The sequence below is a fragment of the Glycine max genome, chromosome 1 (assembly GCF_000004515.6).
Source record: "Glycine max cultivar Williams 82 chromosome 1, Glycine_max_v4.0, whole genome shotgun sequence".
Lineage (NCBI taxonomy): Eukaryota > Viridiplantae > Streptophyta > Magnoliopsida > Fabales > Fabaceae > Glycine > Glycine max.
In genome coordinates, this window is record NC_016088.4 from 46,867,243 (window position 1) to 46,893,757 (window position 26,515).

The 26,515-nt window shown below is 33.5% G+C and overlaps 1 protein-coding gene and 1 long non-coding RNA gene across 2 annotated transcripts; both read left to right on the forward strand.

Annotated features, from left to right (window-relative positions):
* Positions 1-15,043: 15,043 nt before the first annotated feature.
* SPX1 (SPX domain-containing protein 1) lies at positions 15,044-19,353 on the forward strand. Its single transcript, XM_003516972.5, has 3 exons — positions 15,044-15,663; positions 17,818-17,983; positions 18,672-19,353. Exons 1-3 carry the CDS (start codon positions 15,415-15,417, stop codon positions 19,040-19,042), a joined length of 786 nt encoding a protein of 261 aa, XP_003517020.1. The 5' UTR covers positions 15,044-15,414; the 3' UTR covers positions 19,043-19,353.
* Positions 19,354-22,881: 3,528 nt separating this feature from the next.
* On the forward strand, positions 22,882-25,680 carry LOC121174018 (uncharacterized). The gene is made up of 2 exons (XR_005889681.1): positions 22,882-23,054; positions 24,594-25,680. It is a non-coding gene; the product is annotated as an uncharacterized lncRNA (long non-coding RNA).
* The last annotated feature ends 835 nt before the right edge of the window (positions 25,681-26,515 follow it).

Sequence of the window (26,515 nt, forward strand, 5' to 3'; positions counted from 1 at the left end):
AGGTGGAAATAAGCAGGCCTAAACAATTTGTTACAAAAGAAATTTATTGAAAAAAAGCTTAGTCATTTTCCCTAGTAAATTTATTCAGCAACATGTTGTTTAGTGCTTTGCTTACTACAACCTCCCTTATGATAAGTTCATTTTTCTTAGTAACTTGATCCACCTTTAAAAGCCTATGAAGAGCTATGGGTATAGATGAAACCCTCTAACACCATCACTTGCTGCCATTTCATTTGGATCTTGTCATGCATAGGTACATTGCTTCTCTTTCTGCTTCTTATGAAGAGTTTTGAGTGTGATAATTTCTAAACTATTTCTATTTTATCAGGCTGGGCAGATGACAATATACTTTATTAACTTGATGCCTAGATTTAGCTATTGTAGATGGGGGGTTATTTGGAAGCAATGGTATGACACTAATTTCATTGGAAATGGGACTTATCAGGTTTCTATTCGACTAAGTCTAGATATAGTTGGTTGATTGCTAATCGTGGGCATAGCTTGGGGGTCATTAGAATTGGATTTGGAAAATGTAACTTCCAGAGAATGTAAAGTTCTTTGTTTGGAGGCTTAGTCATAAAGCTCCCCCTACTAAGATTTTTATGGTGCAATGTCGTATTCCTATTCCATATACTAAGAGTTTTATGGTGCAATGCCATATTCATATTCCATCTATTTGCCCTAGATGTGGGAAATGGTAAGGAAGATTCACATCATATTTTTTAGGAGTGTAGCAATATTATGCAGGTGTGGTAGTTGTTGAGCATTAGGGTGTTGATCCCTAATAGGGTTAACATGAATTGGCAAACGTGGATTCATGCTCAGATGCAACATGTGGGAAGGCTTCTTTTGTGGGAGGTGTGGAAGGCTCGTAATGAGTCTGTTGTCAAGGGGAAGCTTATTACAAACAACTAGATTGAGGCCAGGATTCATTCCTTGTTGGAGTTTATGGCCATGGTGTTTGATAGTGAGTTTGATGGTGTGGAGTCTAATGGAGTTAGTTAGAAAAGGTAGGCCTCTTGTATGCTTGTGTCAGAGAATTAAGTGACTATTCATGCTGATAGGAGTTGTCGTGGGAAACCTGGCGTTGTGGTTTTTGGTGGCCTAATCTGAGGCTTGAGTGGTGAGTGGATTAAGGGCTACTATGGGAACATTGACCATGCAGATATCTTGAAAGCACAACTGTTGGGGTTGCTTCATGGTTTGCAAAAATGCAGTAATGTTCTTTGTGTTTCAGACTCGCTGCATGCGGTCCAATTGATCAAGAAGAAAGTCCATAGCTACAATGCACATTATCATATTGTTGAACGTATTAGGGACTTTTTGAAGGAAGATTGGAGATTGGAGTTGAAGCATTCTCTACATGAAGGCAACTAGTGTGCGGATGCCTTAGCCAAGAGCCTAAGTGAGGAGTGGCCATGTCCGAGGAGCTTTTTATTTTGGAGCTTCCGCTGCCAGAGATGGCTGATTTACTTCTGGTTGATGTTGTGCAAGTCTCTTTTTAGAGGCTTTAGTTTTGTTCTTTTTTGGTTTTTGCTTGTTTCATCACTTTACCAAAAGAAAACATTTAGTTAAAATTATTATTTTTTAGTTCTCGTAGAAATTAATTGTTTTAGTTTTTATTATTTTTATGTAATATCAAATTAATTTATTTTCTTCTATTCATGGCTTTTTAAAGAAATTGTAAAATATAAAATCACTTTTTGGACATTTTTATTTGAATCCCTCCTTTGTTGTTGTTGCCGTCTTTGGCGTTGGCGAGATGATCGTGTTGTTTAGCGTGAGAGTCGTGGTGGAATCCATGAGGAAGAGTGTGAGTATAAATAATCTCTCGTTGGATAAGCTCCCTCTCAATGCTACCAACCCCATCGGCTACGCCTCCGTCGACGATGATGCTCCAATCAACTTCGGCAATGCCAATGAAGAAGGCACTCATGGTTTGACACTCACGAGTATGTCAACAAATGCAAAGGAGAGGAGATGAACGTTTAAAAAATAAAAAATGAAAGCACCATAATGTTTCCAAAAGCCACGAGACTCACAAGCATTGTTATAAAAATCAGTTCGATCCAGCCTGTCGGATCGATTCAACCGAGATCCAACCAGTTTTGTTATTGGATTATTCATGTATATGATCCGGAATGACCTGTCCAACCCGACCAGTGTTGAGGAAACTCCGTGACTCTTCCCATTTTACAAATCCGGACTGGGCTATGCACGCAAAAAAAAAAATGAATCACCTCTATGATGTCATTTTGATGTTTCATTATTATCAACCCAAAAAGAACTTTAATACGTTTGATATTTTTTTTAATACTTCTATTGTTATTTTGGATGAACTTTTATTAATCAAATAATATTAATTATATACTTATATATAAGATATATATATATATATATAATTTTGAATTTTTTAAGATATACCAGATTAAATTGAGTCAATTATAGACCCACCAATTAAATCACTAACAAACTACTTCGAACAAGTCAATGATCAGACGGATTTTTATAACATTACTCACAAGTCTTAGGATAGTTTCCTAAAATTAAAACTATTGTCACTTTCATTGTATTTTTTTTCCTTCCACCTCATTTTCGAGGTAAAAGTAAAATTATGGTTCCCATATGAATTTACCCACTTTCAGCACAACTTTCAGCATAATCAAACACCCCTTCAATTTTACTTTCATTTTTTTTCAACGCACTTTCATTTTTATCATTCAGTAATGCCAAACATGGTTTGAGACTTTGGTTTTCTTTATATTCTCTTAGAGGAATTTGTTCTATCGTTCATGCTCTAATTCAATTAATTGAAAATTTCCTCCAACATCATTACTTAACTGTGATTATCCGTAATTTTAGATGCCTAAAAATAAGATCCCTGTTTCCCTCATCGTTGACATTAATATATATTAGCACTCGCTAGTTCATATCGAAAAGTTCTACATAGATAAACTGTCAACTAAATATTCAAAAGACGTACAAGTATAATTTTTCTCTACCGAATATACTAAATATCCTTTTTGACATATTCCGTAGAATAGGCTACCTCGTGTAGCATTAAAATCACCTTTGTGAGAAGGCATTGCCTTGTTCTCCACATCCTCGTTGTCTGTTTTTTCCTTTCTATTTGTTCACATTCAATATTTTAAAAGAAACAATGAACACTGGTTCCCTCAATTAACTTTAACCATTCCCATCGTATGGTATAAAAGACATAATTTTTTGTAGTGATTGTAAGTGCATCACAAGATAACTCCTCAAGGCTAGAGCCTGTTCTTTCAAGGAAATTACGAACCCAAATAGATCTCAAACCCAATAAGACAAAAAGTACCAAGTCTTATGATGATTTTGCCAGGGGAATTGCTTGGGGCACCCAACAAATTTCCTAAATGCCAAAAATACCCTTATGGTATTTTCGGTTATAAATAGCAATAGAATTTTTTTATTTCTGCAGTGCCATTTTTTTTCGTAAAATTTCCGTAAGTCAGTGTGTGTTGCTTCCGTTAAGGGTGATTTGAAAGCGTATTTGTTCTCCGGTGGTGTAGTACGTTGGTGAGGAGTATATGGTGGATTATGGTCGGTTTTCGTTGCCGGAGAAGAAGAGGTACGCAAAGAACATACGGATTGGTGATTCGAATGAACATACGGATTTTTTTTATTTATAATTGTTAAATTAATTATTAATAATTTAGTAAATTTTGTTTTTACTAATTTTTGTAATATTACATTGCTTAAAAATGAATATACTAATGATTAATAATTAAATAAATTTATATGAGAATGATTATGTATTTAATGTTTTTTATTGAAGGATGTATTTATTAGATTTATTTGACATTTTAATGAAAAAGTCCTATAAAATATTTTTTGTGTAAACAACTATATTTGTGTGAATTGAATTTGAATTTGTTGTTATTGAATTTGTTAAATGTTTTATTAAGATGGATGAAGATCAGTGGATGTATGATAGTATCATGTCCGAAGAAGTTGAAATGAATGTCGAAAATGAGGAAGATGCCGACGTTAAAGTTGATTGCTCTGATGCCTTTAATACTTATGAGGTATTTGAGCAATTTGTTGTTGTTGGTACAATAATTATATTACATAAATGTTTACTCATGGCAAACCTGATTTGAATTCTGTTGTAGTTGTTTGGTAGCCGTGATGAAGTTTTACAATGAGCTCGATCGTTGACTCATGACATTGGATTTGTTGCTGTTATAATGAGGTTAGACACCAATACCGGTGTTTGAGGAAAAGCCTCATTTCTGTTGATAGCTCGTGAAAGGAGTGGGAGTATAGGCCTAAGAAACATAATTTGGTAAGAACATGCACTGGCAGTAGAAAATGTGGATGTCCGTTTAAGTTGCGTGCGAAGCCAGTTTCGGGAGGAGACGACGAGATGGTGAAGTTAATTTATGGGATTCACAATCACAAAATGACAAAGTCATTGGTTGGGCATCCATATGCAGGTTGAATGACAAAGGATGAAAAGATTGTTGTTGCTGATATGACGAAGTCCATGGTGAAGCCAAGAAATATTTTGTTGACGTTAAAGGAGCACAATGACAATAATTATACAACAATCAAACAAATTTACAATGTGAGACATGCTTACCGTTCCTCCATAAGAGGGAGTAACATCAAAATGCAACAACTGATGATGTTGCTTGATCGAGATCAGTATATTCACTGGCATAGGCTGAAGGATGATAATGTTGTACGGGACTTGTTTTGGAGTCATCCCGATGCAGTAAAGTTAATCAATTCATGTGATTTGGTTTTCTTGATTGACAGTACCTACAAAACCAATAGGTACAAACTGTCGTTGCATGATACTGTTGGTGTTACACCAACAGGAATGACATTCTCCGCCGGTTTTGCTTACTTGGAAGGAGAACGTTTTAATAATGTTGTTTGGGCTGTAGAGTGGTTTCGGGGTATTTTCATGATAGTTGATGCACTCCCCGGGATTATTGTCACTGACAGGGATTTGTCTTTGATGAATGCAGTGAAAACTGTATTCTTGGATGCTACGAACTTGTTGTGTCAGTTCCATATTGACAAGAATGTCAAGGCAAAGTGCAAAACCCTGGTTGCTTAAAAGAATGCATGGGATTATGTGATGGAGGCTTGGGGGAGTTTGCTTGACTATCCCAATAAGAGTTCTTTTGATGAGTACCTTAAAAACTTTGAAATGACTTGCTCTCCATGGCCTATGTTTGTAGACTATGTGTGTCAAACATGGGTGATTCCACACAAAGAAAGATTTGTGAAAGCATGGACAAACAAAGTGATGCATATAGGAAACACAACTACTAACAGGTATGAATATTGATTTTTGTTTGTTTTCATTTATTGAAGTGTTGATTTAAATGACAATGATGCGATTGTTTACATGTTTTTGTATATTTCATCTGTAGGGTTGAGAGTGCTCATTGGTCACTAAAGAGACTCCTACAAAACTCTGTTGGTGACATATGCAGTGTTTGGGAAGCAATGAATGACACTTCAACACACTCAAATTAAAGCATCTTTTGAGACAAGCACGCACGTGGTTGGGCATGTGTTTAAAGTAACCTTGTACAAAAAAACTACTTGGCATGGTATCAAGGTACGCTTTAAATGAAATTGCTGCTGAGTATGAGCGTGTAGCTTATGCAGGCAAAAACCCTTCACGATGTGGATGTGTCACGAGGAGTACCCACGGTCTTTCATGTGCATGTGAGTTGTTTAAATATGTTGTTAGCTCCATACCACTGGAGACAATTCATATTTGTTGGCGGAGACTTAGTTTTTCAGATCAAGGGTTAAGTGAGACACAGGTGACCATAACTGAGGAGATGGAAACCATATCGAAACGCTTTCAGCAACTCGATGTTTGTGGTAAAATACATTTGAAGTCAAAGCTGCGAGAAATTGCTTACCCTGATATGAACTCCATCTGTCCTCCTCTAGAAAAAGTGAAGACCAAGGGTGCTCCAAAAAAACCACTTGCCAAACAACAAAAGTCAACAAAACGCGATCCGTCTTATTGGGAGTATGTTGATGCTTTACACTTTATGCAAAATAGTAATTCCTCAGTGAAACATAGTGCATCATCATCTTAGGACCCAATACAAAGATGGAATATTCCAATGTTGAATTAATTTCATCCTTGCATCCAGGATTCTATTGAAAACATTATTGATGTCAAAGCATATGGTAATTGTGGTTATCGTGCAATAGCTGCGTTATTGGGTATGGGTGAAGAATCGTGGTCATTGGTGAGGAACCATCTGCATAAAGAACTGACTAGTTGGTCTGATGAGTATATGAACCTGGTTGGTGGCATAGAGAGATTTGAGGAATTAAAGCGTTCTCTACTTGCAGACGACTTATCTAAGGTGCATAATTTTATTATTATGTCATTTTTTTGTTAAAATAACATTTTAAGTAACCACTATTTGTTATTTGTTACATGTAGCTTACCATGGACAAGTGGATGAATATTACGGATATGGGATACGTCATTACTTCACGATACAATGTGATCGTTGTTTCTCTTTCATGATAACATAGCATGAAATTTTTTTCTCTTAGAAGTCAGTCGCCGCCAAATTCTTTTGTGCATCGTGTAATATGCATTGGTCACATGTATGGAAATCATTTTGTACAAGTAATTGCATAATTATGAATTTAGTAAACATGCTAAAAATTTAGTTGTGTATCTAACGTTCAATTACCACTGTCGTTATGTAACAGGTGTTGTTACGAGACCACTGTCCTTTACCACCAGTGGCATTGTTGTGGAGTACACATTGTCATTCTCGGGCAAAGCAGTGGCCCACTCCATACATAGCTAGAATGCAGCGTTACACAACTTTGTCTAGGTTGAATACCGAATTTGTTGATTTAGGTGAACCATGAACATAAAATTTTATTAGCATTGACGTTTGTGTAAATTATTTTATTTTTTTTACATTCAGAATTTTGCTTTCAATCAGTATTTTTAAAAGGTACAAAACAATTAAAAGCTTTAAAAATCATAATCATACGGTTTCATTCGCTAATGGACATGAATTCAAACATTACATTAAGTTGAACATAGTGGAAACAAATAAAATTTGCATGAAAACTACAATTAAGTAATACTAATTTTGCATTGAATCATGTTACGACCGAGACACGTCGTCTTCCATTTCCATTACCTGTTTACTAAAAACAGCTAAAATTTCTATTGGCCCAAATTGTTTCTAGTTGTTAGACTGTACTAAGACCTTTAGCACGTCATTGTTAGTTTTCAGCTCAATAATTTCAAATTTGATAACTTTATCTGAATACTCATAGTGGCTTGGTTGTCGAAAAAACAATCGTCTTACCGTTTGTGATTCATGAATATCATAAGGGGGAATCCCAAGAGGTACAACTTGCTTGATCAAATCCTTCAGTTCATCGATAGTACATCCGGAAGGAATGTCAAACTTTTTTGGATTTTTTCATGTGAACAAGTAACCGATAAACTCATTTTGGCGTGGCATGTTCCACCTCCCGTTGTAATATAGCAAGGCATCATGAGTAGGGGTCATAGTGGCTTCAAGTAAGTTTAATAGATCATCTAGTGTTCTACCAATGGTGCAAAATAATTCAATCGGGCCAACACACGAAAATTGATGATTACACATTAACATTGTGTTAACATCATCATCATTTTTTTAGTTGCATACATTGAAAGCAAAATTGGTTACATATAACTGTGAATGACTGGCGATAGTAAATTTCATCCAAAGATTGCTTGTTAGTTAGCTGAAGGGTATTGTGTATTCTGGTTTTTAGCGTTTCAAAATCACAAGTGTTAGGTACTCAAATGGGTACTGGAGTGGAACTTTGAAAATAAACACCACTATCATTGTGAATAATCGTGGAAGCAACGCCTTCCAATGTTATTTTGATGATGCTAAAGAATCAAGAGTTAAACAAAGTTTCAAGCAAAGATTCAAGAATCAAGTTTCAAGTTTCAAGATTCAAGATTCAAGAATCAAGTTTCAAGAATCAAGAATCAAGATCAAGATTCAGAACTCAAGATTCAAGAATCAAGAGAAGACTCAATCAAGATAAGTATTAAAAAGTTTTTCAAAACATTGAGTAGCACATGAAATTTTCACAAAATCTCTTACCAAAGAGTTTTACTCTCTGGTAATCGATTACCAAAAGATAGTAATCGATTACCAATAGCCAACATTGTTTTTCAAATTGATTTACAAAACTGTAATCGATTACCACATAATCATGTAATCGATTACCAGTGTTTTTAAAACGTTAAGATTTTCAAAATTCAAAATGAAGAGTCACATCTATTGATGTGTAATCGATTACACCTTAATGATAATCGATTACCAGTGACTGTTTTCGAAAAATTCATTTCCAAAAGTCACAATTCTTCAAGTGACTTGTTTCTGAAGATTCTTTCAAAAGTCACAACTTTTCTAAGTGACTAGTTTTAAAAGAAATTGCCTAGAGTCACAAACTTTGACTTGAGTCATCAAAAGATTATAAATATGTGACCATGGCATGAATTTAAAATCGATCCATCATTTCTTTCAATCATTCTATCTTTCAACATCTTCTTTCTTTTCTTTCAACAGAACTTTCTGGTTTCATTTCTCTTCATCCTTCTAAAAGTTTTTGTTCAAAACTTTCTCTTCCAAAAAAAGTTCTTTGTTCAAAAACTTGTGCTATTCATCTTTTTCATTCCCTTCTCCCTTTGCCAAAAAGAATTCGCCAAGGACTAACCGCCTGAATTTTTTTTGTGTCTCTCTTCTCCCTTTTCCAAAAGAACGAAGGACTAACCGTCTGAATTCTTTTGTGTCTCCCTTCTCCCTTGTCAAAGAATTCAAAATGACATAGTCTGAGAATTCTTTTGATTCTTCCCTTTCCCATAAACAAAAGATTTCAAAGGACTAACCGCCTGAGAATTCTTTTGTTTCCCCCTTCACAAAGTTTCGAAGGACTAACCGCCTGAGAACTTTGTCTTAACACATTGGAGGGTACATCCTTTGTGGTACAAGTAGAGGGTACATCTACTTGGGTTGTTGACTAAGAACAAGAGAGGGTACATCTCTTGTGGATCAGTTCTAGTGGAGGATACATCCACTAGGTTGTTCAAAGAGAACAAGGGAGGGTACATCCCTTGTGGATCTTTGCTTGTAAAGGAATTTACAAGGTTGAAAAGAAATCTCAAGGACCACAGGTCGCTTGGGGACTGGATGTAGGCACGGGTTGTTGTCGAACCAGTATAAAAACTCTTTTGTGTTTGTCTCCTTCTTCCCTACTCTTTTAATTTCCGCTGTGCACTTTAATTCCCGCTTTTACTCTTGGTTAAGTTTCTTTTCTATTCTTCATTTACTTAACAACATAGTAAAAGCCTTAAAAGAGTAAAATTTTAATTAGTAAAGGTTTAGGAATAATTAATTCAACCCCCCCTTCTTAATTATTCTGAGGCCACTTGATCCAACAAATAATCGATCCATTTGGAAAAATAAAACCCAATGTGGAGTTCGCAATCGACTGACTGCTTGTTTGTCCCAAAAATGCCATACTTTGTTCTAAAAATTAGGTTGGGAGAGATTGTGTGATTTTTTAGAGTGTTGGCGTATGTCATATATATAGATGGTTTTCACTAACATTGTTTCAATTCTTTTAAAAAAATAGAGACGCGTGCACATGATTTCTGTTTGTGTTGTCAACTACAACAATGTGGTGTCAAGCTTTATCTTGCATCAGAATGTGTTGTCAAGTCTGACAATGTCATGTTTATCTTAATACGCATGCATTTCACAATGTCTTGTCAATTTTGACAATGATGAATCATACATGCGTAATTTATTTTAATTGTACCAATTAATTTATTTCTTAACACAACAATTAAGTAATAATTAAGGATAGACAAATGACAACAATTTATATCACATAATGATTAAAATTAAATAAACAAGTGTCACTGTCCATAAATAAATATACAAAATAAATAAAATATCCAAAATAAATAAATGTACAAAAATTATAAACCGAAAATTTACAAAGCCAAAGTAAAACTTCAATGTTCATTCGTACGCCGCCTTCGCCTCGATCTGTGGGCTACAGTTAGCTGTCCAATGTAGCGTCTTGCGATGCCCACACATTCTTCAACAACAATATAAGCTTTTGTTCCTTTGGTCAAGATCCTCAGGTTCAGTAGCCTGTCCAACCTATCGCAATTGTTGCAAAGTCATCCTAGCAAGTGAAATAAAACAAACATAACAATTGTTAGCAATCAAATACTAAACAAAGCAACAAACAAAAAAACCAAAAAAAAAATATTACCATTGCATGCCGAAGATGATGTTGATCAATGTCTGCCTCATTAGGTGCCGTTTCCGCCATCGGTTGTTGATACATATTTGCTTCAACAAATTCTTCATGTTGCTGAACCGGCGGTACTCTAGGAAGATCCTCTAACTGTGCCAGACTCATGAATGAGTGCGAGATCATGTAAAACTAATCCGGGTAATCTAGCGAAAGTGGCCAGGCACTGCACATAATTGCCCTACAAGTGCAATGTAGTCACCAAACTGCATCCATCTATCATCAATTTCTGCAACAGACAGCGAAGACACAGCAGGGTGTGGCGGAATAGTCTGGATGTAGTCAAACTGTCGTACAACCCTCTTCGGTCGGTGAATAACCATCAAGGGGCCCTATCTGAGATGACAAAAAAAATAATGAGATGACCTCAAATTCTCTAAATGAACGGTGGTCACCGTACGAAATCCAGTACATCGCGTCAAGGGTCAGTCTATCCAGATCCCTCCAATACGTGGAAACGGGCAGTGCCTTGCCAGAGGTCCATCGACATGCACGCGGTCTCCTCTCGTCATAATCCTCGGTAGCAACAGCGGAATTAACGGATGGAAAATGCTCGTAAATCCAACACTAAATATATTTTACAAACATATTTACTAAAATACACGACAACATATAATAATAAACTTCAATGAAAAAACTTTTCGTGACATGTTAACTAACCTGTAACAGAGTGATATATCCTGCAAGCTACCTCGTCGTGCTCTTGGACACGTCATTTAAATTATCATACATGTGCACAAGTGTAGCAGCGCCCTAAGTGTAACCTCCAGTATGCGTCAAATCATGCAGTGCATCCAAGAATACCACGTGCACGTGTGTGGCACTCTTGTTAGCAAAGAGTGTGCATCCAAGAAGATGCAATAAATACACTCACACTGCTATGATCCAGTCACATGCCTCGATCTTTAGCTCATACACGTCGCGCAGCCACAATAGTCGAACATAAGAGTCATGACACTGAATCGTCTCAGCTCTCGCTTCTGCAGCACTGACCTCGAGTAACTCCACCAACATTTCGCCAGCGTCATCGACATGAAGTAGCTCAAAGCTATGGAATGCCCCTACAACAGGCAAATGTAGCAATGACGCAACGTCATCCAAGGTGATAATCACCTCTTCGACAGGCAAATGGAAACTGCTAGTTTCCTTATGCCAGCGTTCCACAAAAGCATACATTAGTCCCCGATCGCCCGTATCTAGGAAACAAGTGATCAAAGGACTCAGTCCACTGGCCACCACAAGGGCTTCAATCTTTGGGGCAGGCCTCCCGAACTTAGTCATCTTCCTTCCATGGGAAGATAACTTCAACTCAGGACGTTCCTGCAAACAATATTAGGGATGATGTAAAAAAATAATTAACTAGTAAACTACGTTCTTTAAGTTTTTTAAAAATTACATACCTCTACATTCCACACTCTCAAAGCAATGTGATTTTCAAAATCACTCAGAACTGATGTGTCATGGGGTCCGTCTGGAAAACCCTCAACATCAGTAGCACCTTCTTCAACAGGTGCTTCTGGTTGGTCGTCGACCAATTCCTCCTCCGTAGGAGGGTCCTCGACAACAACCTGTTGTTGTTGTTGTCTACGGGCTGATGTAGTAGGCCTTCGTCGCTGGGGGCATCATCGTCATTCTCATCTCTCCTCTCCAACACTTTTCCTATTGCTCGCCCTAAAGTCCGACCAAGACCTCTAGTTCTAACCATTACCTACATAATAATTATCCTATCTCATAAATTCAATGGCCCAGATTTTAATAAACGATTTCAATCATTTTTAATTTTCAATTCAAAATTATTTTTTATAACTAATTTTAATTAATTTAACTATAGTCTTACTTTTGGAAATCTTAGGTAATCTAATCTTAGTCTTAATTTGTGAAATCTAATCTAATCTTAGTCTTAATTTGAGAAATCTAATCTAATCTTACTCTTAATATGGGAAATCTAATATAATTTTAGTAATCTAATCTTACTCTTCATATGGGATATCTAATCTAATCTTACTAATCTAATCAAATGTAATGTTATACTACCAAACATAATTAAATAAAATAACTACCCAAATAATCAGGAACACTAACCAAATTAGTCCATACATAATAAATTTTTATTAATGATTAAATTTCACAAATGATTATGACACTACAAAAAATAATTACACTAAATTTTATTAGCAAAATCACTAAACTAAAAAACATTTCAAAATAAATACAACAAAATTAAATTAAAAAATTGCATTTTTAAATTATTTTAAACAAATAAATTTCAAAAAATTTAGCCTTCTTTTATAAATTTCAAAATAAAAAAAAAACTAGTGATCCATATGGCAAAGTTTTTTTTAAAAAAATTTAATCATATTTTATAAATTTAAAAAGAAAACCATACGGATCAGTGATTCGTATGGTTTAGAAAAAAAATTAAAAAAACCAATTCGAATCGGTGATCGGTATGGTTTATAAAAAAAAATTTAAAAAAATCATAGGGATCACACAAAGTTTTTTAAAAAACATTTAATTTTAATTTTTTTAAAAGAACCATACGGACATAAAAAAATACCGTATGGTTCATACGGATTGTCAATCCGTATGAATCACTGATCTGTATGGCAGTAGCGATAATTTTTTTTTTAAATTATAACCTGCCAAGATTTAAACATATTTTTATAATTTAAAAAAAATAAAAAAATTCCAATTAACTTCGACAAAAACCCATACGGATCACTGATCCGTATGAACCAGTGATCCATATGAGTCATACGGATTGGTAATCTGTATGACCCATACGGATCATCAATTCGTATGGGTTTTTGTCGGCAACATGCCATTTTTTCCGGTTAAGCTACAAAACCAACCAACACCAGCAACATCAAACACCAAAAAATAATTACATAAAACAATAGAATCATGCAACAACGTCATAATAACAAAAAATCATTGATTACTTCAACAAAAACAACTTCAAAGTGGGAAGAGGAACAACAACAACAACTAAAGAACTGAACAAGAAGAACACCACTTACCTCGAAGAAGATTTTCTAACGAACCAGAAGGAGAACTGATGAAGACGAAGCAACAATAACCACCAACAGCAACAATCACTAGCACGGAGGAAGACGAAGGACCAACAACCACCACCACCAACAACCACTAGAAGCACCAACACCAACGGTAAGAGGAAGAGGAAGAAGCAAATGGTGAAAGGAAGAGGAAGAAGCGACAGTAGGAAGAGGAGACGAAGATTCGCGCAATACGGACGAGAAATGTAAGGCTTTTATATTATTAGGGTGAAGAACATTTTTGCCTTTTCATCACAGCTACTGGATGCCCCAACAAAAATACTGGGTGCACCAAGTAACACTGTTTTGCCACTCATGCCCAAAAACAAACCCACCATCATGACCCACTTCATGAATATAAATAAAGCATTTTCTCAAATGCCTTGTGGCTCAAAAGATATTCCTCCTTTGGTTACTTCCACAATTGCCAAAGTACCATGTATTTCTACTTTAATTAATACTCACGAATGCACACTTTTTCTATTCCATGGACGATTCTTAGTAGATTCCGAGGAATCATCCTATCCCCCCCTCATCCCACATGACAACTTTTTCCACTACTTCAACCTCTTCATTCTTGACAAATATGCAAGGAAATCTCTTCCTTCTCAATCACGGAACCAACTTTTTTTTTTCTTTCCGTCTTACGATAATTTATATATTTTTTCTTTAATTGAAAATATTATTTCTCTTAACTTACTAATCTTTTCACCCATATTAACACGGATATGTGAAATATATATCTTTATATCACAAATCTTGAATATTAATTTTTAAATAGTAATATTTTTAGGGATGGTTTTTTCCTTTTTAAACCATGTGACTTTTCTTGCATTTACTATGTAATTTAAAAAAAATCATAATTATTTAAATTAATTCAATTTGATTTCTAATTTAAAATTACTTTAAAATTTTAATATTGAGACTTTATATTAAATTAAAGATATTTTTAGATAAATGCAAATTTATTATTATTATTATAATCTTAGTAAATCTTAATTTGAATTTTAAATTTTAAATACTATATTAGTAACAAAATCATTTAAAAAATTGTAAAAAAACTTCATGTACCATTAGTTTTTTTTTTTTTTTGTAAAGCATGTACCATTAGTTAATATTATTAATATAAATAAAATACATATATTACGGATGCAATATAAAAAATAAATTAAAATAAGTTAAAAATAATTTTTTTTATAAAAAAGTCTTATAGACTTTATAAATAAGCAAAATGATAGTATTTTAAGAATATTTTACTTGCTTATATTTTCATTTATTATGTTTAAGATTAATATATAATTTTAATTTGTTATAAATTCTATGTAATGTAATTTGTCATATTTTATAAATTATTGAACGGAACTCAAAAAAGAAAGATATGAAAAAAATAAAAAGTCTTTCAGAAAAAGTCAGAAAAATAAAATAAAATAGAGGTAACTTAAATGAATAAAAAGTAAAAAAAAAAAATGTGATGTTACAGCTCATACATATATTACATAAAATAATGTTATGAAAATTACAGGACCCACTTCACAAACCCCACTTCACTAACCCCACTCGCTAGTGTTCCCTGGTTACTAAACTCGATCAACCACATTTTGCTACCACCAAGGAAAGAAAGAAAGAAGCAAGTTTTTATTTTTCAAAGTCTTGGTCATAATTACGACCATGAAGTAATATTAATTGTAACCGAATATGCTTCCAAGAATTCTCATGCTCCCTCCAACGACCCTTTTTATGCCCTTTTCTAACCGCCACTTCATCACGGCAAGCATATGCCTTCTAATATTCTAGGAAACCTTCGCTAATAAATTCCCCTCTTAACCCCCTCCCCCCCTTTTTTTGTACCTTCATCATCATCATATTTCATATCACACCAACCCATTTTAATTTGCATTTGATCTTCTTCATAGACATATATACACTATCATAATATTAGTTTCTTCCTTAAATTTTGGTTGTTTTTAACGTTATGAAGTTTGGGAAGAGACTCAAGCAACAAATTCAGGAATCGTTGCCGGAGTGGAGGGACAAGTATTTGTCGTACAAGGAATTGAAGAAACTTGTACGGCTCATATCGGCGGCGCCGCCTACCTTGTTGAATGGGTCGTTGGAATTTGGCAAGACGGAGGCTGAGTTTGTGTACTTGTTGAACAATGAAATAGACAAGTTCAATGGGTTCTTCATGGAGAAAGAGGAGGACTTCATTATTCGCCACATGGTAATGTTCTATAGTTTAAATTCGATTGTGGTACTAAAATTTCTTACACTTACATAGGAAATCTTTGTATTTTTTAGTATATTTATTAACAATGATTTTATTTTTATTTTGTTTTAATAAAATTATTGTTTGGATAATTAGAAATTAAGAGTCTAAAAATTTAAGTATTTTTTTAAAAAGGTGTTATAAAACTTGAAGTAAGATTTGCATATCAGACAAAGTGAACAAGAGACTTTTAAACTATAAGATAAGACACAGTAATAGAGTTCAGTCCACTATTATTGCATCTTGTCTGACATAGTTTTACATTCAAATTCTTGGTCATGAAAGTAATTGTAGGGTTTTGTAGTCACTTTGTTTGACGGCAAGAACTCCATATATACTGATTTAGAGTCTTGTTTATTTTTATTTTTTATATATAGATAGTTAAGAAAATTGAGATAATTTGAACATTATAATTGTAAAGATCTTGTGATGTAAAATAATGTATGTAACATTTAAATAATATTTGAAAATGCTGTGGTTTTGTGTAAGTTATTTCATATGTGCGAACCGTAATTTACGGTATGCTTGTTTTGATGTTTGTGATATGTATGTATATATATATATATATATATATATATATATATATATATATATATATATATATATATAAATGACATTTTTATATATAAAGCATGTGTAAAGGACTTAGGACTCTTTTTTTTTTCCTTTTCAACATTTTGTTTTGAAAGTAATAATATATATAGATGCTTGTATATCACAAATGTTTATTTAACATTTCTCATTTAATTTGTATCTATTTTCTTTTCTTGTCATACTATATTATTACATGAACCCTTCTCTCTTTTTCTTTCTCGTGGCGTCAGATAATAAAAGGTGTGCATTAATCTTTATTCTTATTTTAAACGATAACGCAGTTTCAGGTCATAAATTAGTAGACAAAAATTAATCTTTTTAGAGGGGATTACAGGGACTAGATTTTGTGTGTGTGTAGGAATTCATTTCATCGATCCTTCATCATAATCACGTCGTTTATTCCTTACGAATATTCTTTTGAATAGTTAGTTAAGAGTAAAAGATTGAAATTAAAGTCATGCATTACCTCTATTGGAAATTATGATTAGAGTGGAGATAGTGTTGGCCAGCTGCGAAAACGTAAGACAAATAAGATACTGTTATTTAGACCAAATTATTTATATTATCGGCTTAATGAGTAGGTGGTCTACCAAACGAGGAAGCAACACAATGGTTCAATCGGATATTTTGAATTACCAAAAGCAATGGGTTTTATATGCGAGAGCTTTGGAATTTTAATTTTTATTGTTAATCTTGAGGTTTCAGTAGTTATAAGTTTTATTTGATGTTTTAGAAAATTAAACTTAACAATAAGAAAAAATTGAACAAAGAAAAACTGACAGAACTTGATTCAACAAAAAGAAAAAAACTGATAGAACTTAAACAAGGATTTTATAGATGGTTTTGTTTTTATAGGAGCTGACGTAAAAATATATATAAATTTTATTTTAGTGAATTAAGCTCATATTAGTCCTTTTAAAAAATAATGAGTTTTACTTAAAGTACTAATATAACTTTCTTGGTAAATTTTAAATATTTAATTACATACTCTTTTTAATTATAATAAAAAGTTTTAAGGGAATCGTGGCTCTCCCTCATCCACAAGAGGATCCTACAAATATGAATATGGGTCAGAAGGGAGATAATTTGGCCCATGATGGTTTTTCACGTGGAACACCGTCACCATGTGTTTGCTTTAAGCCTTAAATTTCTCGAATTTCCCTATCAATTTTGAAAAATGGAAAAATCATGTATTAAAAAATGCACTTCAATTGTTCAAAGAATTCAAGTGAGGGGCATTGTTATTGGGCCCATTACAAGCACGTTTTGCCCCACACCCACACTTCCTATTCGTTACCCCAAGTTAGTTAGGTGCACAAATTCTATATTAATGCAACAATTTTCTGTTTCTTTTGACACGTTTCAATGTAGCTGTAGCAAAAATCATCTTTATTATTGTTGAATAAAATGGGCATAGGGATTTCAAGGAATATGGCAGCACGTCCTCTCGACAAATTTATTAATATTGAAATAAATGGTGACTATGAAATTTTTATAATTAGATGTGTAGTGCAGGAAGTACAACAGAGAATCCAGAGAGTAGTTGATTTGTGGGGACCAAATGGAAGTCAACCTTCTGAAGAGGATTATAAAGAGGAGATGGCGAAAATCAGAAAAGCTATTGTTGATTTCCATGGTGAAATGGTTCTCTTAGTCAACTACAGCAACATCAATTACACAGGTGTTTTTTTTTTTTTTCCCCACTTAAAAGTTCCCAAATAATGTTGGAGGTTCTAAACTAGACCTGATTCAGCTTTTTAGCAGTGTCTCTCAGGTTTTGAATTCCCCATATGCTTAAGCTATTCACTGTTTATACTCTAATCATAGATTGTAAGTTTATTCATTTTTATAATAATTCCTTTAAAAAACTGATGAAGACTATCACATGGTCATGATCAATTTTCATGTGACATAATTGAGTTTTATTAATTTTTTTAAAATTAAAAGATTCAATTTTATTTTATATGAAAATCAATGAAGACGACCATAGACACATAATGTTCTCGAATCTTATAATAATTTCTCTATATTTAGGGTAATTTCTAACTGATTGACCAAAAAATATTACATGGCCGAAGACTATAATCTTTTAGATAATCTCCACATGATACATAACTGTGATTATGTAAAAATCAGTTATATATCATGCGGGAAATTAGTCAGGACCATGAACGTGATGGTTATTTAATCATGCAATAATTCCTCTTGTTTTACCCTAAAAGCTCTTTATACTAACATGGAAATTAAATTCCACATATTGAAATATGCGTTGCCATAGACTTTGATGCAGCTTTCTCTACACAATTTGCAATTTATAATTATTGCCATCTGATGCTAGCTTCAACAAGTGACAACACTGAATTTCGCAGGGTTGGCAAAAATTCTGAAGAAATACGACAAGAGGACAGGGGGGCTTCTGCGTTTGCCGTTCATCCAGAAAGTGTTGGAGCAGCCCTTTTTCACAACAGATTTGATTTCAAAGCTCGTGAAGGAGTGCGAGAGCATAATTGATGCAGTGTTCCCGGCCGAGGAAGAAGCTGAAAGAGCAAAGGAAGCAAAAGAGGCGATAACTGTGGCAGGAAAAGGGATTTTCAGAAACACGGTTGCAGCTTTGCTTACACTGCAAGAAATCAGAAAAGGTAGCTCCACAGAGAGCCCTTTTTCTCTGCCTCCACTCAATTTGCCGGACTCTGATCTCATCCAATCAATACAGCTCAATGCTGCAGTTCCTATTGTCTAGGGAAAATGATGATGTAACTAGATGAAAAATAGTTACCACAGTATGGTCGGAAAATAGATAGTTATAGTAGTGTGTTTGGATTTCTGTTCCAACACCTCAAACGCCCGTTCATTTCAATCCATGCATAGAGAAGCTTTTCTGTTTGGGTACATTGCAACGTGTGCGGATAGTTATTCAAACACATCCACAGTGTTACAATGGGATGTAATAGTAATACAGTTTGCTAGTAATTAGTGAGTTAATCAAACTATATATCCTTTTGATGAAGTAACACATCAGTTACTTGAAATGAGTAACTAGCCATTTCAATGCTATTTAGTGACTATTGGTTAGGGCATTTAAATTTTATTTCAGTGTGATATGGTCAACATACTGGGTTTTCTATGAATTTGGAAATAAAACAGTTATGTTATGTCCATTCCAAGGCTTTCTCTTTAAGTTGTCTCGGCCGAATCTTATAAATAAAAAAATTAAATGTCAAAGAGAGTTCTGTTTGAAGTCTAACTCAATTAGTTGAACAAAATGCATAAGTTATTATAAATTTTTTGACACTATCTTTAATTCCTATGTATCAAAAAAAAAAATCTAAGTAACTTCGATTAATCTATTACTTAGTATGTGTTCTAGATACGTTAGTTATATCTCCCGAGGTTGGATGCTCTCTGCATCTGTGCAGACACAAAGCAAGAGTATTTATCCATGTTGTCTGTCCTCATACATCGTTATAACCTTTAATTATGCTTCTTTTCACAATTTTCTTTTCTTTTAATTGTGCTCTTACGTAAAATATTGTAAGCATCCACAACAAAAGGCATTGTATATGACCAATTAGTATAGGGACCTGTGATAATGGATCCCCGATTATGAACCATGACTCTTTAGAAGTATCTAGCATTATTTAATTTACCAACCACAACCTTGGTTAGCAATTTAGTGTATAAATCCTTTATCTTCGTGAACTTTTCTTAATCTCTTGAGGAGCACATAATGTCTTCCGAATAAGAATCAAGAAGAGATTGCAAACAATCTCTCTCAGGTGAATGAGTGGTGGAATGAGTTTTATAATCTGAGTATAATAGATTTATTTCAATACTAATTAGAGTATTGATAGATTTTTTTTTTTACCAAAGATATCTCTTGATCAATAGTTAAAGACTAATTTATTTCAAGACGTAAAGATAAATAAAATGAGTTTAGTTTTCTTAACAAAGTTTTCTTCATACATCACTAATTGAACTCCTAACAACACATTTAAAAGTCCCAGTTATCTTCCAACTGTGTTAAAGCTTATTGGTTATGATATTGATATAATAGGTGGCAACTATTGTACACTTTCTTTGGTTCTTCCATTTGGCAGTATAGACTATTTTGCTTACGAAAGGATAACTCTTATGTAAAGGGAAATTTCCTTTTGTACGGAATCAAAATTAAAGCTAAAAAATCCGTTCCCTTGACAAAGTCAAAGATTATGAAATTTATTAGAGCAGAAAGGTTGACCTTGACAACGTGACACCAAAAGTTCCAAGATATAAATGTGGTCCCATATATCATTTTGTTATGACTTTGGTACAATGGACCCAACAACAAACCTTGTTGAGTTTTCATCTCAGAATTTGGAAGCATGTACCAACAATTTCAGTCAGAACAATCTCATTGGCTTGACACAGTTTGGTAGATTGTATAGAGGCAACCTTGAAGGTCAACATGTAGTAGTGAAGATATGGGATGGTGAAAGAATGAAACAGATAAGTTCCAAATATAATGATGAGAATTTGATTATCAAAGCAAGTGCTCTCACTATCTCTTTCACTCATAAATGACCTTTTTTCTTATCCTGCTTCCAACTTTAATTTTGTCTCACTAATTGTGAAAAGTCAATGGTTCTGTTTTGCAGGAGGAAGTAAAATTTTGAACTAATCCAACATTGAAAGGTTACCCTAATCTGGTGAAGTTGATTGGTTATACTTGGGAGAGAGATGTAAAGGGACTTGTGTATGATCTCAATCCACTTGATACTTTGGATAACGTAATAATGAAAGATATTAATTACTTTATTACAAGCTTTGATGTTTATCACCTTCAAATGTCAACGGTTCAGGAGAAATTTCAAAACTCGTTTTAATTGGAGAAGAAATGAAAGAGCCTCTAAGGAGTTGTTGCCCTTTTATTGTTATTGAAGGATATGTCCTAATCCTTAATCCATTTCAATAATTATTTTTGGTCCTTGAATTCTTGATATATGATAGGAAACAAAGATAAATGATTTACTTAATTACTTTGATATTCTGATGTGATTTCTTTGCTGAGGCAGGTAACCTGAATTGGCTTCGGAGAATAAATGTAATTCATGAACTTGCAAAGCTCTTGAAATTCATTCATGACCTGGAGAAGCAAAATATGGTGTTGAATATCAGTGCATCTCATATACTACTCGACAAGTTTAGCACATTATTGTGGCAATAATCCACTTCCCAGCTCCTAAAAATTTTATATATCGATGTTTCCTTTCTCATTTGCACTTTCTCTGTTTTGGCACTCAACATGAACACTCATTTCTGGTGTAGGATTACAAGCCAAATTTTATTGATTTGATGTTGCTCAGCGAAGTGACAATGCTAAAGGAACAAATAACAATGTCAACTAGCTACATCGATCCTTATTTTTCTCTAAGGGATAATTTTTTTTTTTACCTGCATCGTGAATGCTTCCTTTCAATTTGTTTTGCTACTATAATACTAAAATATTTTATTATCAATTTATTATGACAAAAATTTAGGTGTAATACGTTAGGTATATTCATTACTGTTCTTCAATAGAAATTAAAGTTTTACTTCAGGAAGGATTGACGCTAATTAGTGAAGTGAAATTCTAATTTTAATTAGAAAATATTATTAAAAACACTTTGTTGTAACATAACATATGTTGCATTTTTAAGGTCACTACATCTAAGATATTGCGTGATTTGACTCTTGTATGAATTTCTTTGTTTTGTGTTTAAAAGGGTTAGTCTTTTTTTACAGGGCCTTGCGACCCACATGTCTGGCCTAGGCCCTCTATGATATTTTTTGTTCATAAAATAGGCTTGGTGGGTTAATGGTAAGACTGTTTTTGGTAGGGGTTGACAGTCCACGTGTGTGATCGAAGTCTCGACTAAAGTCCACTGCATTGTTAGAATTATCACATCTGAATTATATATTCCATTTTAAGACTTGTATGAATCTTTCACAATTTTTTCCTTGAAAAGTATGTCATTGAGTTAAGAAACAAAGGTGCTTCAACTACCCTTCATCTAAATTCATAAGCAATGAAGGATATTTTTGGTGTAGCAAAACGACACTAAATAACTGTCTCTAACTCTCGTAGTTTCTATTATTAAAGCAAAAAACTTGTTCCGTGTCGTCTGCATACCGAACATGCTACATTAGTGCCTAAACCAAAATTTCTAGTCCCGTCTTATGAAAATCTTCGATGTTCATCTAATATTCTAATTGTTTGAGGAAAACCCTTCATCTGGTCTGTGATGTATATTGTACAGATCGAAGCCTAAGTTTGTATTTATAATACACGATCCTCTTTTCACTCAAGGCAGGTGGTGAATGGGATAGAAGCTCTTAACTGTTTTCATTTGGCATTGTTTTACTTGAACTCATAACCAAAAGAGTTTCATGTAAGAATTAATGTCAAACATGTGACTTATGTAGGGACTAATAAGTAAATAATTAACGATTAAGGGCTAAATTATAATTGGGCTTAATAGGAGAAGTTTCTAGAATTAATTGTTACTTGATGGGAGTAGTGGTTATAAAAGGGGTTTAATACCCACTAACGTGAAATAAGGTCCCCTTCCTAACCAGAAAGTGTTCTCTCTCACCCATAGTCATCACGAACGGAGAGAGACAGAAAAGAAAGGCCTAAGGAAGTGAAATCTTATTTCTCTCCTCTTTCAAGGAAATCAAAGTGCACTGGAGAGAAGTTCTAATAGAGAAAGGTACAAGTCTTCCTATGGAGAAAGGTACACATCATTATCTATTGTTGTTTATTGATTGTTTGTAAGAACCATAGGTTTCAAGATCCTGTTGTTTCCTATCATTGATAGTCTAGGAAATCTCTTAAGAATTTTTACATGTGGTATCAGAGCATGTGTTATGAAATTTATGATTATCCAAGAATGATTTAATTTCTCCCAATTATGCATGAACCCTAATTCTGAAATTTAGGGATAATTTATTTTCTTCAAATTATGCATCAAACCTAATTATAAAATTTAGGAATTTTAATTTCTATTACATGTATTTTCAATTAAAGTACACGTTTGGATAGTGTATTTTTGGCATTAATTATGTTTTTTCGCTGCAAAGTATGAAATTTTGTATGAAAGAAATATTATACAAAACTTCAAAGAGAAAGCTTCTGCTACGAATTTTATTTCTAATGGAGAAAGTTGTCTTTCCATTAACGTTATTTATATATTAAATTATGGAGAAAGAATGTCGCGCTATGCTGTGAATTGGTTTTGTAAAGTTGTGCGGCTGCATGTACCTTTCTTTCAATTCCAATTGAAAAGTCACTGCTATGCGTACCTTCCTTGTAGGAGAATTAGAAATTTTGGATATTGCTATTTGTAACCCATTTTGCTATTTCTAGTCCCACTTGTGTTTTTTTTTTTGGAAATTATTATTAAACGTAATTGAAGGATTGAAAGTTTATATTCTGTAATTAAATTAACGTGAATACTTTGAAATTATTGGTAGCAGTAAATATATGTATATGCTACATATTTGCTTGAACGTGTTTGAATGCAAAAACATAAATAAATACAAATATTATTTTATGGTCTGTAACGAAATTAATATAATGACTATGAATTGTTAATAGCAATAAGTATGTACAGGCCATATATATTTGGTTGGAATTAAATGTATGTTGAATTTGTTAGTCACCAAAGTGGCCAAATTTGTAAGGTTATTTAATTCCAAATTAATGATTATTTCAATTATACTTGGTTGGAATTAAATGTATGTTGAATTTGTTAGTCACCAAAGTGGCCAAATTTGTAAGGTTATTTAATTCCAACTTAATGATTATTCCAATACTCATAGAATAATGATGCTAAATTATATGATTATTGGTTTATGGGTAATTGAAATTCATTGTTATAAGACATTTATGAATCACCCAAAAGTTGATTAGTTGTTCTTATAATTAATGAATATAATTGTAGACAATTTGTGTGTATCATTAGTTTTATTTATATGCCCAAAGGAAATAGATACTACTAATTGGTGCATATTTAATTGCCAAATAATGTTAAAATTTTATTAGCATCATTATGTTTGTATGTTGTATGTGGGTGTATCACCCAAAGGAGAACATCAATATACATTGTCCATTATCTAAATGAATCATATGTATGATATGTATGATATGTATTTTATGTCTTAAAACACTTATGTGAATTTTATTATGTAATACATGTTTTGAATTCATTGGACTCTGATGTATCATCTGAGCCAATTTTAATGGACTTAACTTCTCTAACTGAAATGAGCAGGTCCACTTTCACCTCGATGTTTTGGATCATGATCTTGCTATGTTGGAAGAGAAGTTTGTTACTATTATTGATGTTAGTAGCAATGAAGAGAAAGTTCATTATAAAACTTGGGAAAGATCTAACAGACTCAGCCTAATGTTGATGAGAATAACTGTTGCAGACATCATTAAGACAACTCTCCCTAAAATCGAAAGTGCTAAAAAGTTTATGGATTAGTGGAAGAGTATTCTCAAACAGCTGATAAGTCTGTTGTTGGGACATTAATGAGTACATTGACCACCATGAAGTTTGATGGTTCACGTACTATGTATGAACATGTCATTGAGATGACAAACATTGCAGCAAGACTTAAGACATTGGGAATATAATGGCTGTGAATGAGAACTTTCTTGTTCAGTTTATTCTAAACTCATTACCGTCTGAGTTTGGCCTGTTCTAAATGAACTATAATACCATGAAAGATAAATGGAATGTGCATGAATTGCACAGTATGTTAGTTCAGGAAGAAACGAGGCTTAAGAATCAAGGAAGTCACTTAGTCCATTATGTTAGCCACCAAGGGAATCAAGGAGTTTGAAAAGAAATTTATGAAGAAGCATGATAAAGGCAAAGGGTCATTAAAGAACAATGACGACTCTTTGCAAATCCAGAAGAAAGGTATCAAAGGGCAGTAATTGTCAATTTTGTGAAATTAAGACATTTCCAAAAAGGATTGCCTAAAGTGTAAGTCTTGGTTCGAAAAGAATGGTGAGCTTAATGCTTATGTATGTTTTGAATCAAACTTAAATGTAGTTTCCCATGATACATGATGGATTAATTCTGGAAGTATGACTCATGTTTCTAACATTATGCAGAGATTCCTTATAATCCAAACCATAAGCCCAAATGAGAAGTTCATTTTCATGGGGAATGAAGTGAAAGCTCCAGTGGAAATAGTTGAGACTTATTGTTTAAAACGCAACACTGGACATCGTTTAGATTTACTGGAAACTCCTTATGTACCTAGTTTAACTAGGAATTTAGTTTCATTATCTAAACTTGATGTTACCTCTTTTAATTTTGGTAATGGATGTTTCAATTTATTTAAGCATAATCATCTCATTGGTACTGGTATTCTTGTGATGGTTTATATAAATTGGAAATAGACTGTTTGTATGCTGAAACTGTTTTAACTCTGCATCATAATGTTGGCACTAACATAGTTTAGTGAATGAACGATCTACTTTTTTGTGGCATAAACGTTTAGGTCACATTTCTAGAGAAAGGATGGAAAGATTAATAAAGAATGAAATTCTTCCTTATCTAGATTTTACAGATCTAAATATTTGTGTGGGTTGTATTAAGGGAAAACAAGCAAAACATACAAAGAAAGGAGCTACAAGAAGCACTCAGCTTCTTGAAATTGTGCACACTGATATTTGTGGATCTTTTGATGTTAGTTCTTTCGAAAAGGAATGATATTTTATCACCATTATTGATGATTATTCATGTTACGGTTATGTCTACTTACTGCCCGAGATTTCTTAGGGAATGAATGTCTTAGAAATTTACTACAATGAAGTAAAAGGGCAATTAGACATAAATGTGAAAATTATTAGATATGATAGAGGTGATGAGTATTACGGAAGATATGATGAAACTGGGCAACACCCAGGTCCATTTGCTAAGCTTGTTCAGAAACGTGCATTTGTGTGCAATACACAATTCCCGGTACACCATAACAAAATGGTGTATCAGAAAGGCGTAATAAAACTTTAATGGATATGGTTAGGAGTATGTTAATCAATTAGACTTTACCCGTATCTTTGTGGATGTATGCCTTGAAAACTGCCATGTATTTGTTGAATAGGGTTCCTAGTAAAACAGTTCCAAAGACATCTTTTGAACTGTGGACAAATAGGACACCTAGTATAAGGCACCTG

Bases quoted from the DNA above. Each gene is read 5' to 3' on its own strand.
- SPX1 (XM_003516972.5), top strand. From the start codon at position 15,415: ATGAAGTTTGGGAAGAGACTCAAGCAACAAATTCAGGAATCGTTGCCG. The intron at 15,664-17,817 runs GTAATGTTCTAT...TGTGTAGTGCAG, and splicing joins ACTTCATTATTCGCCACATG to GAAGTACAACAGAGAATCCA. The intron at 17,984-18,671 runs GTGTTTTTTTTT...TGAATTTCGCAG, and splicing joins CAGCAACATCAATTACACAG to GGTTGGCAAAAATTCTGAAG.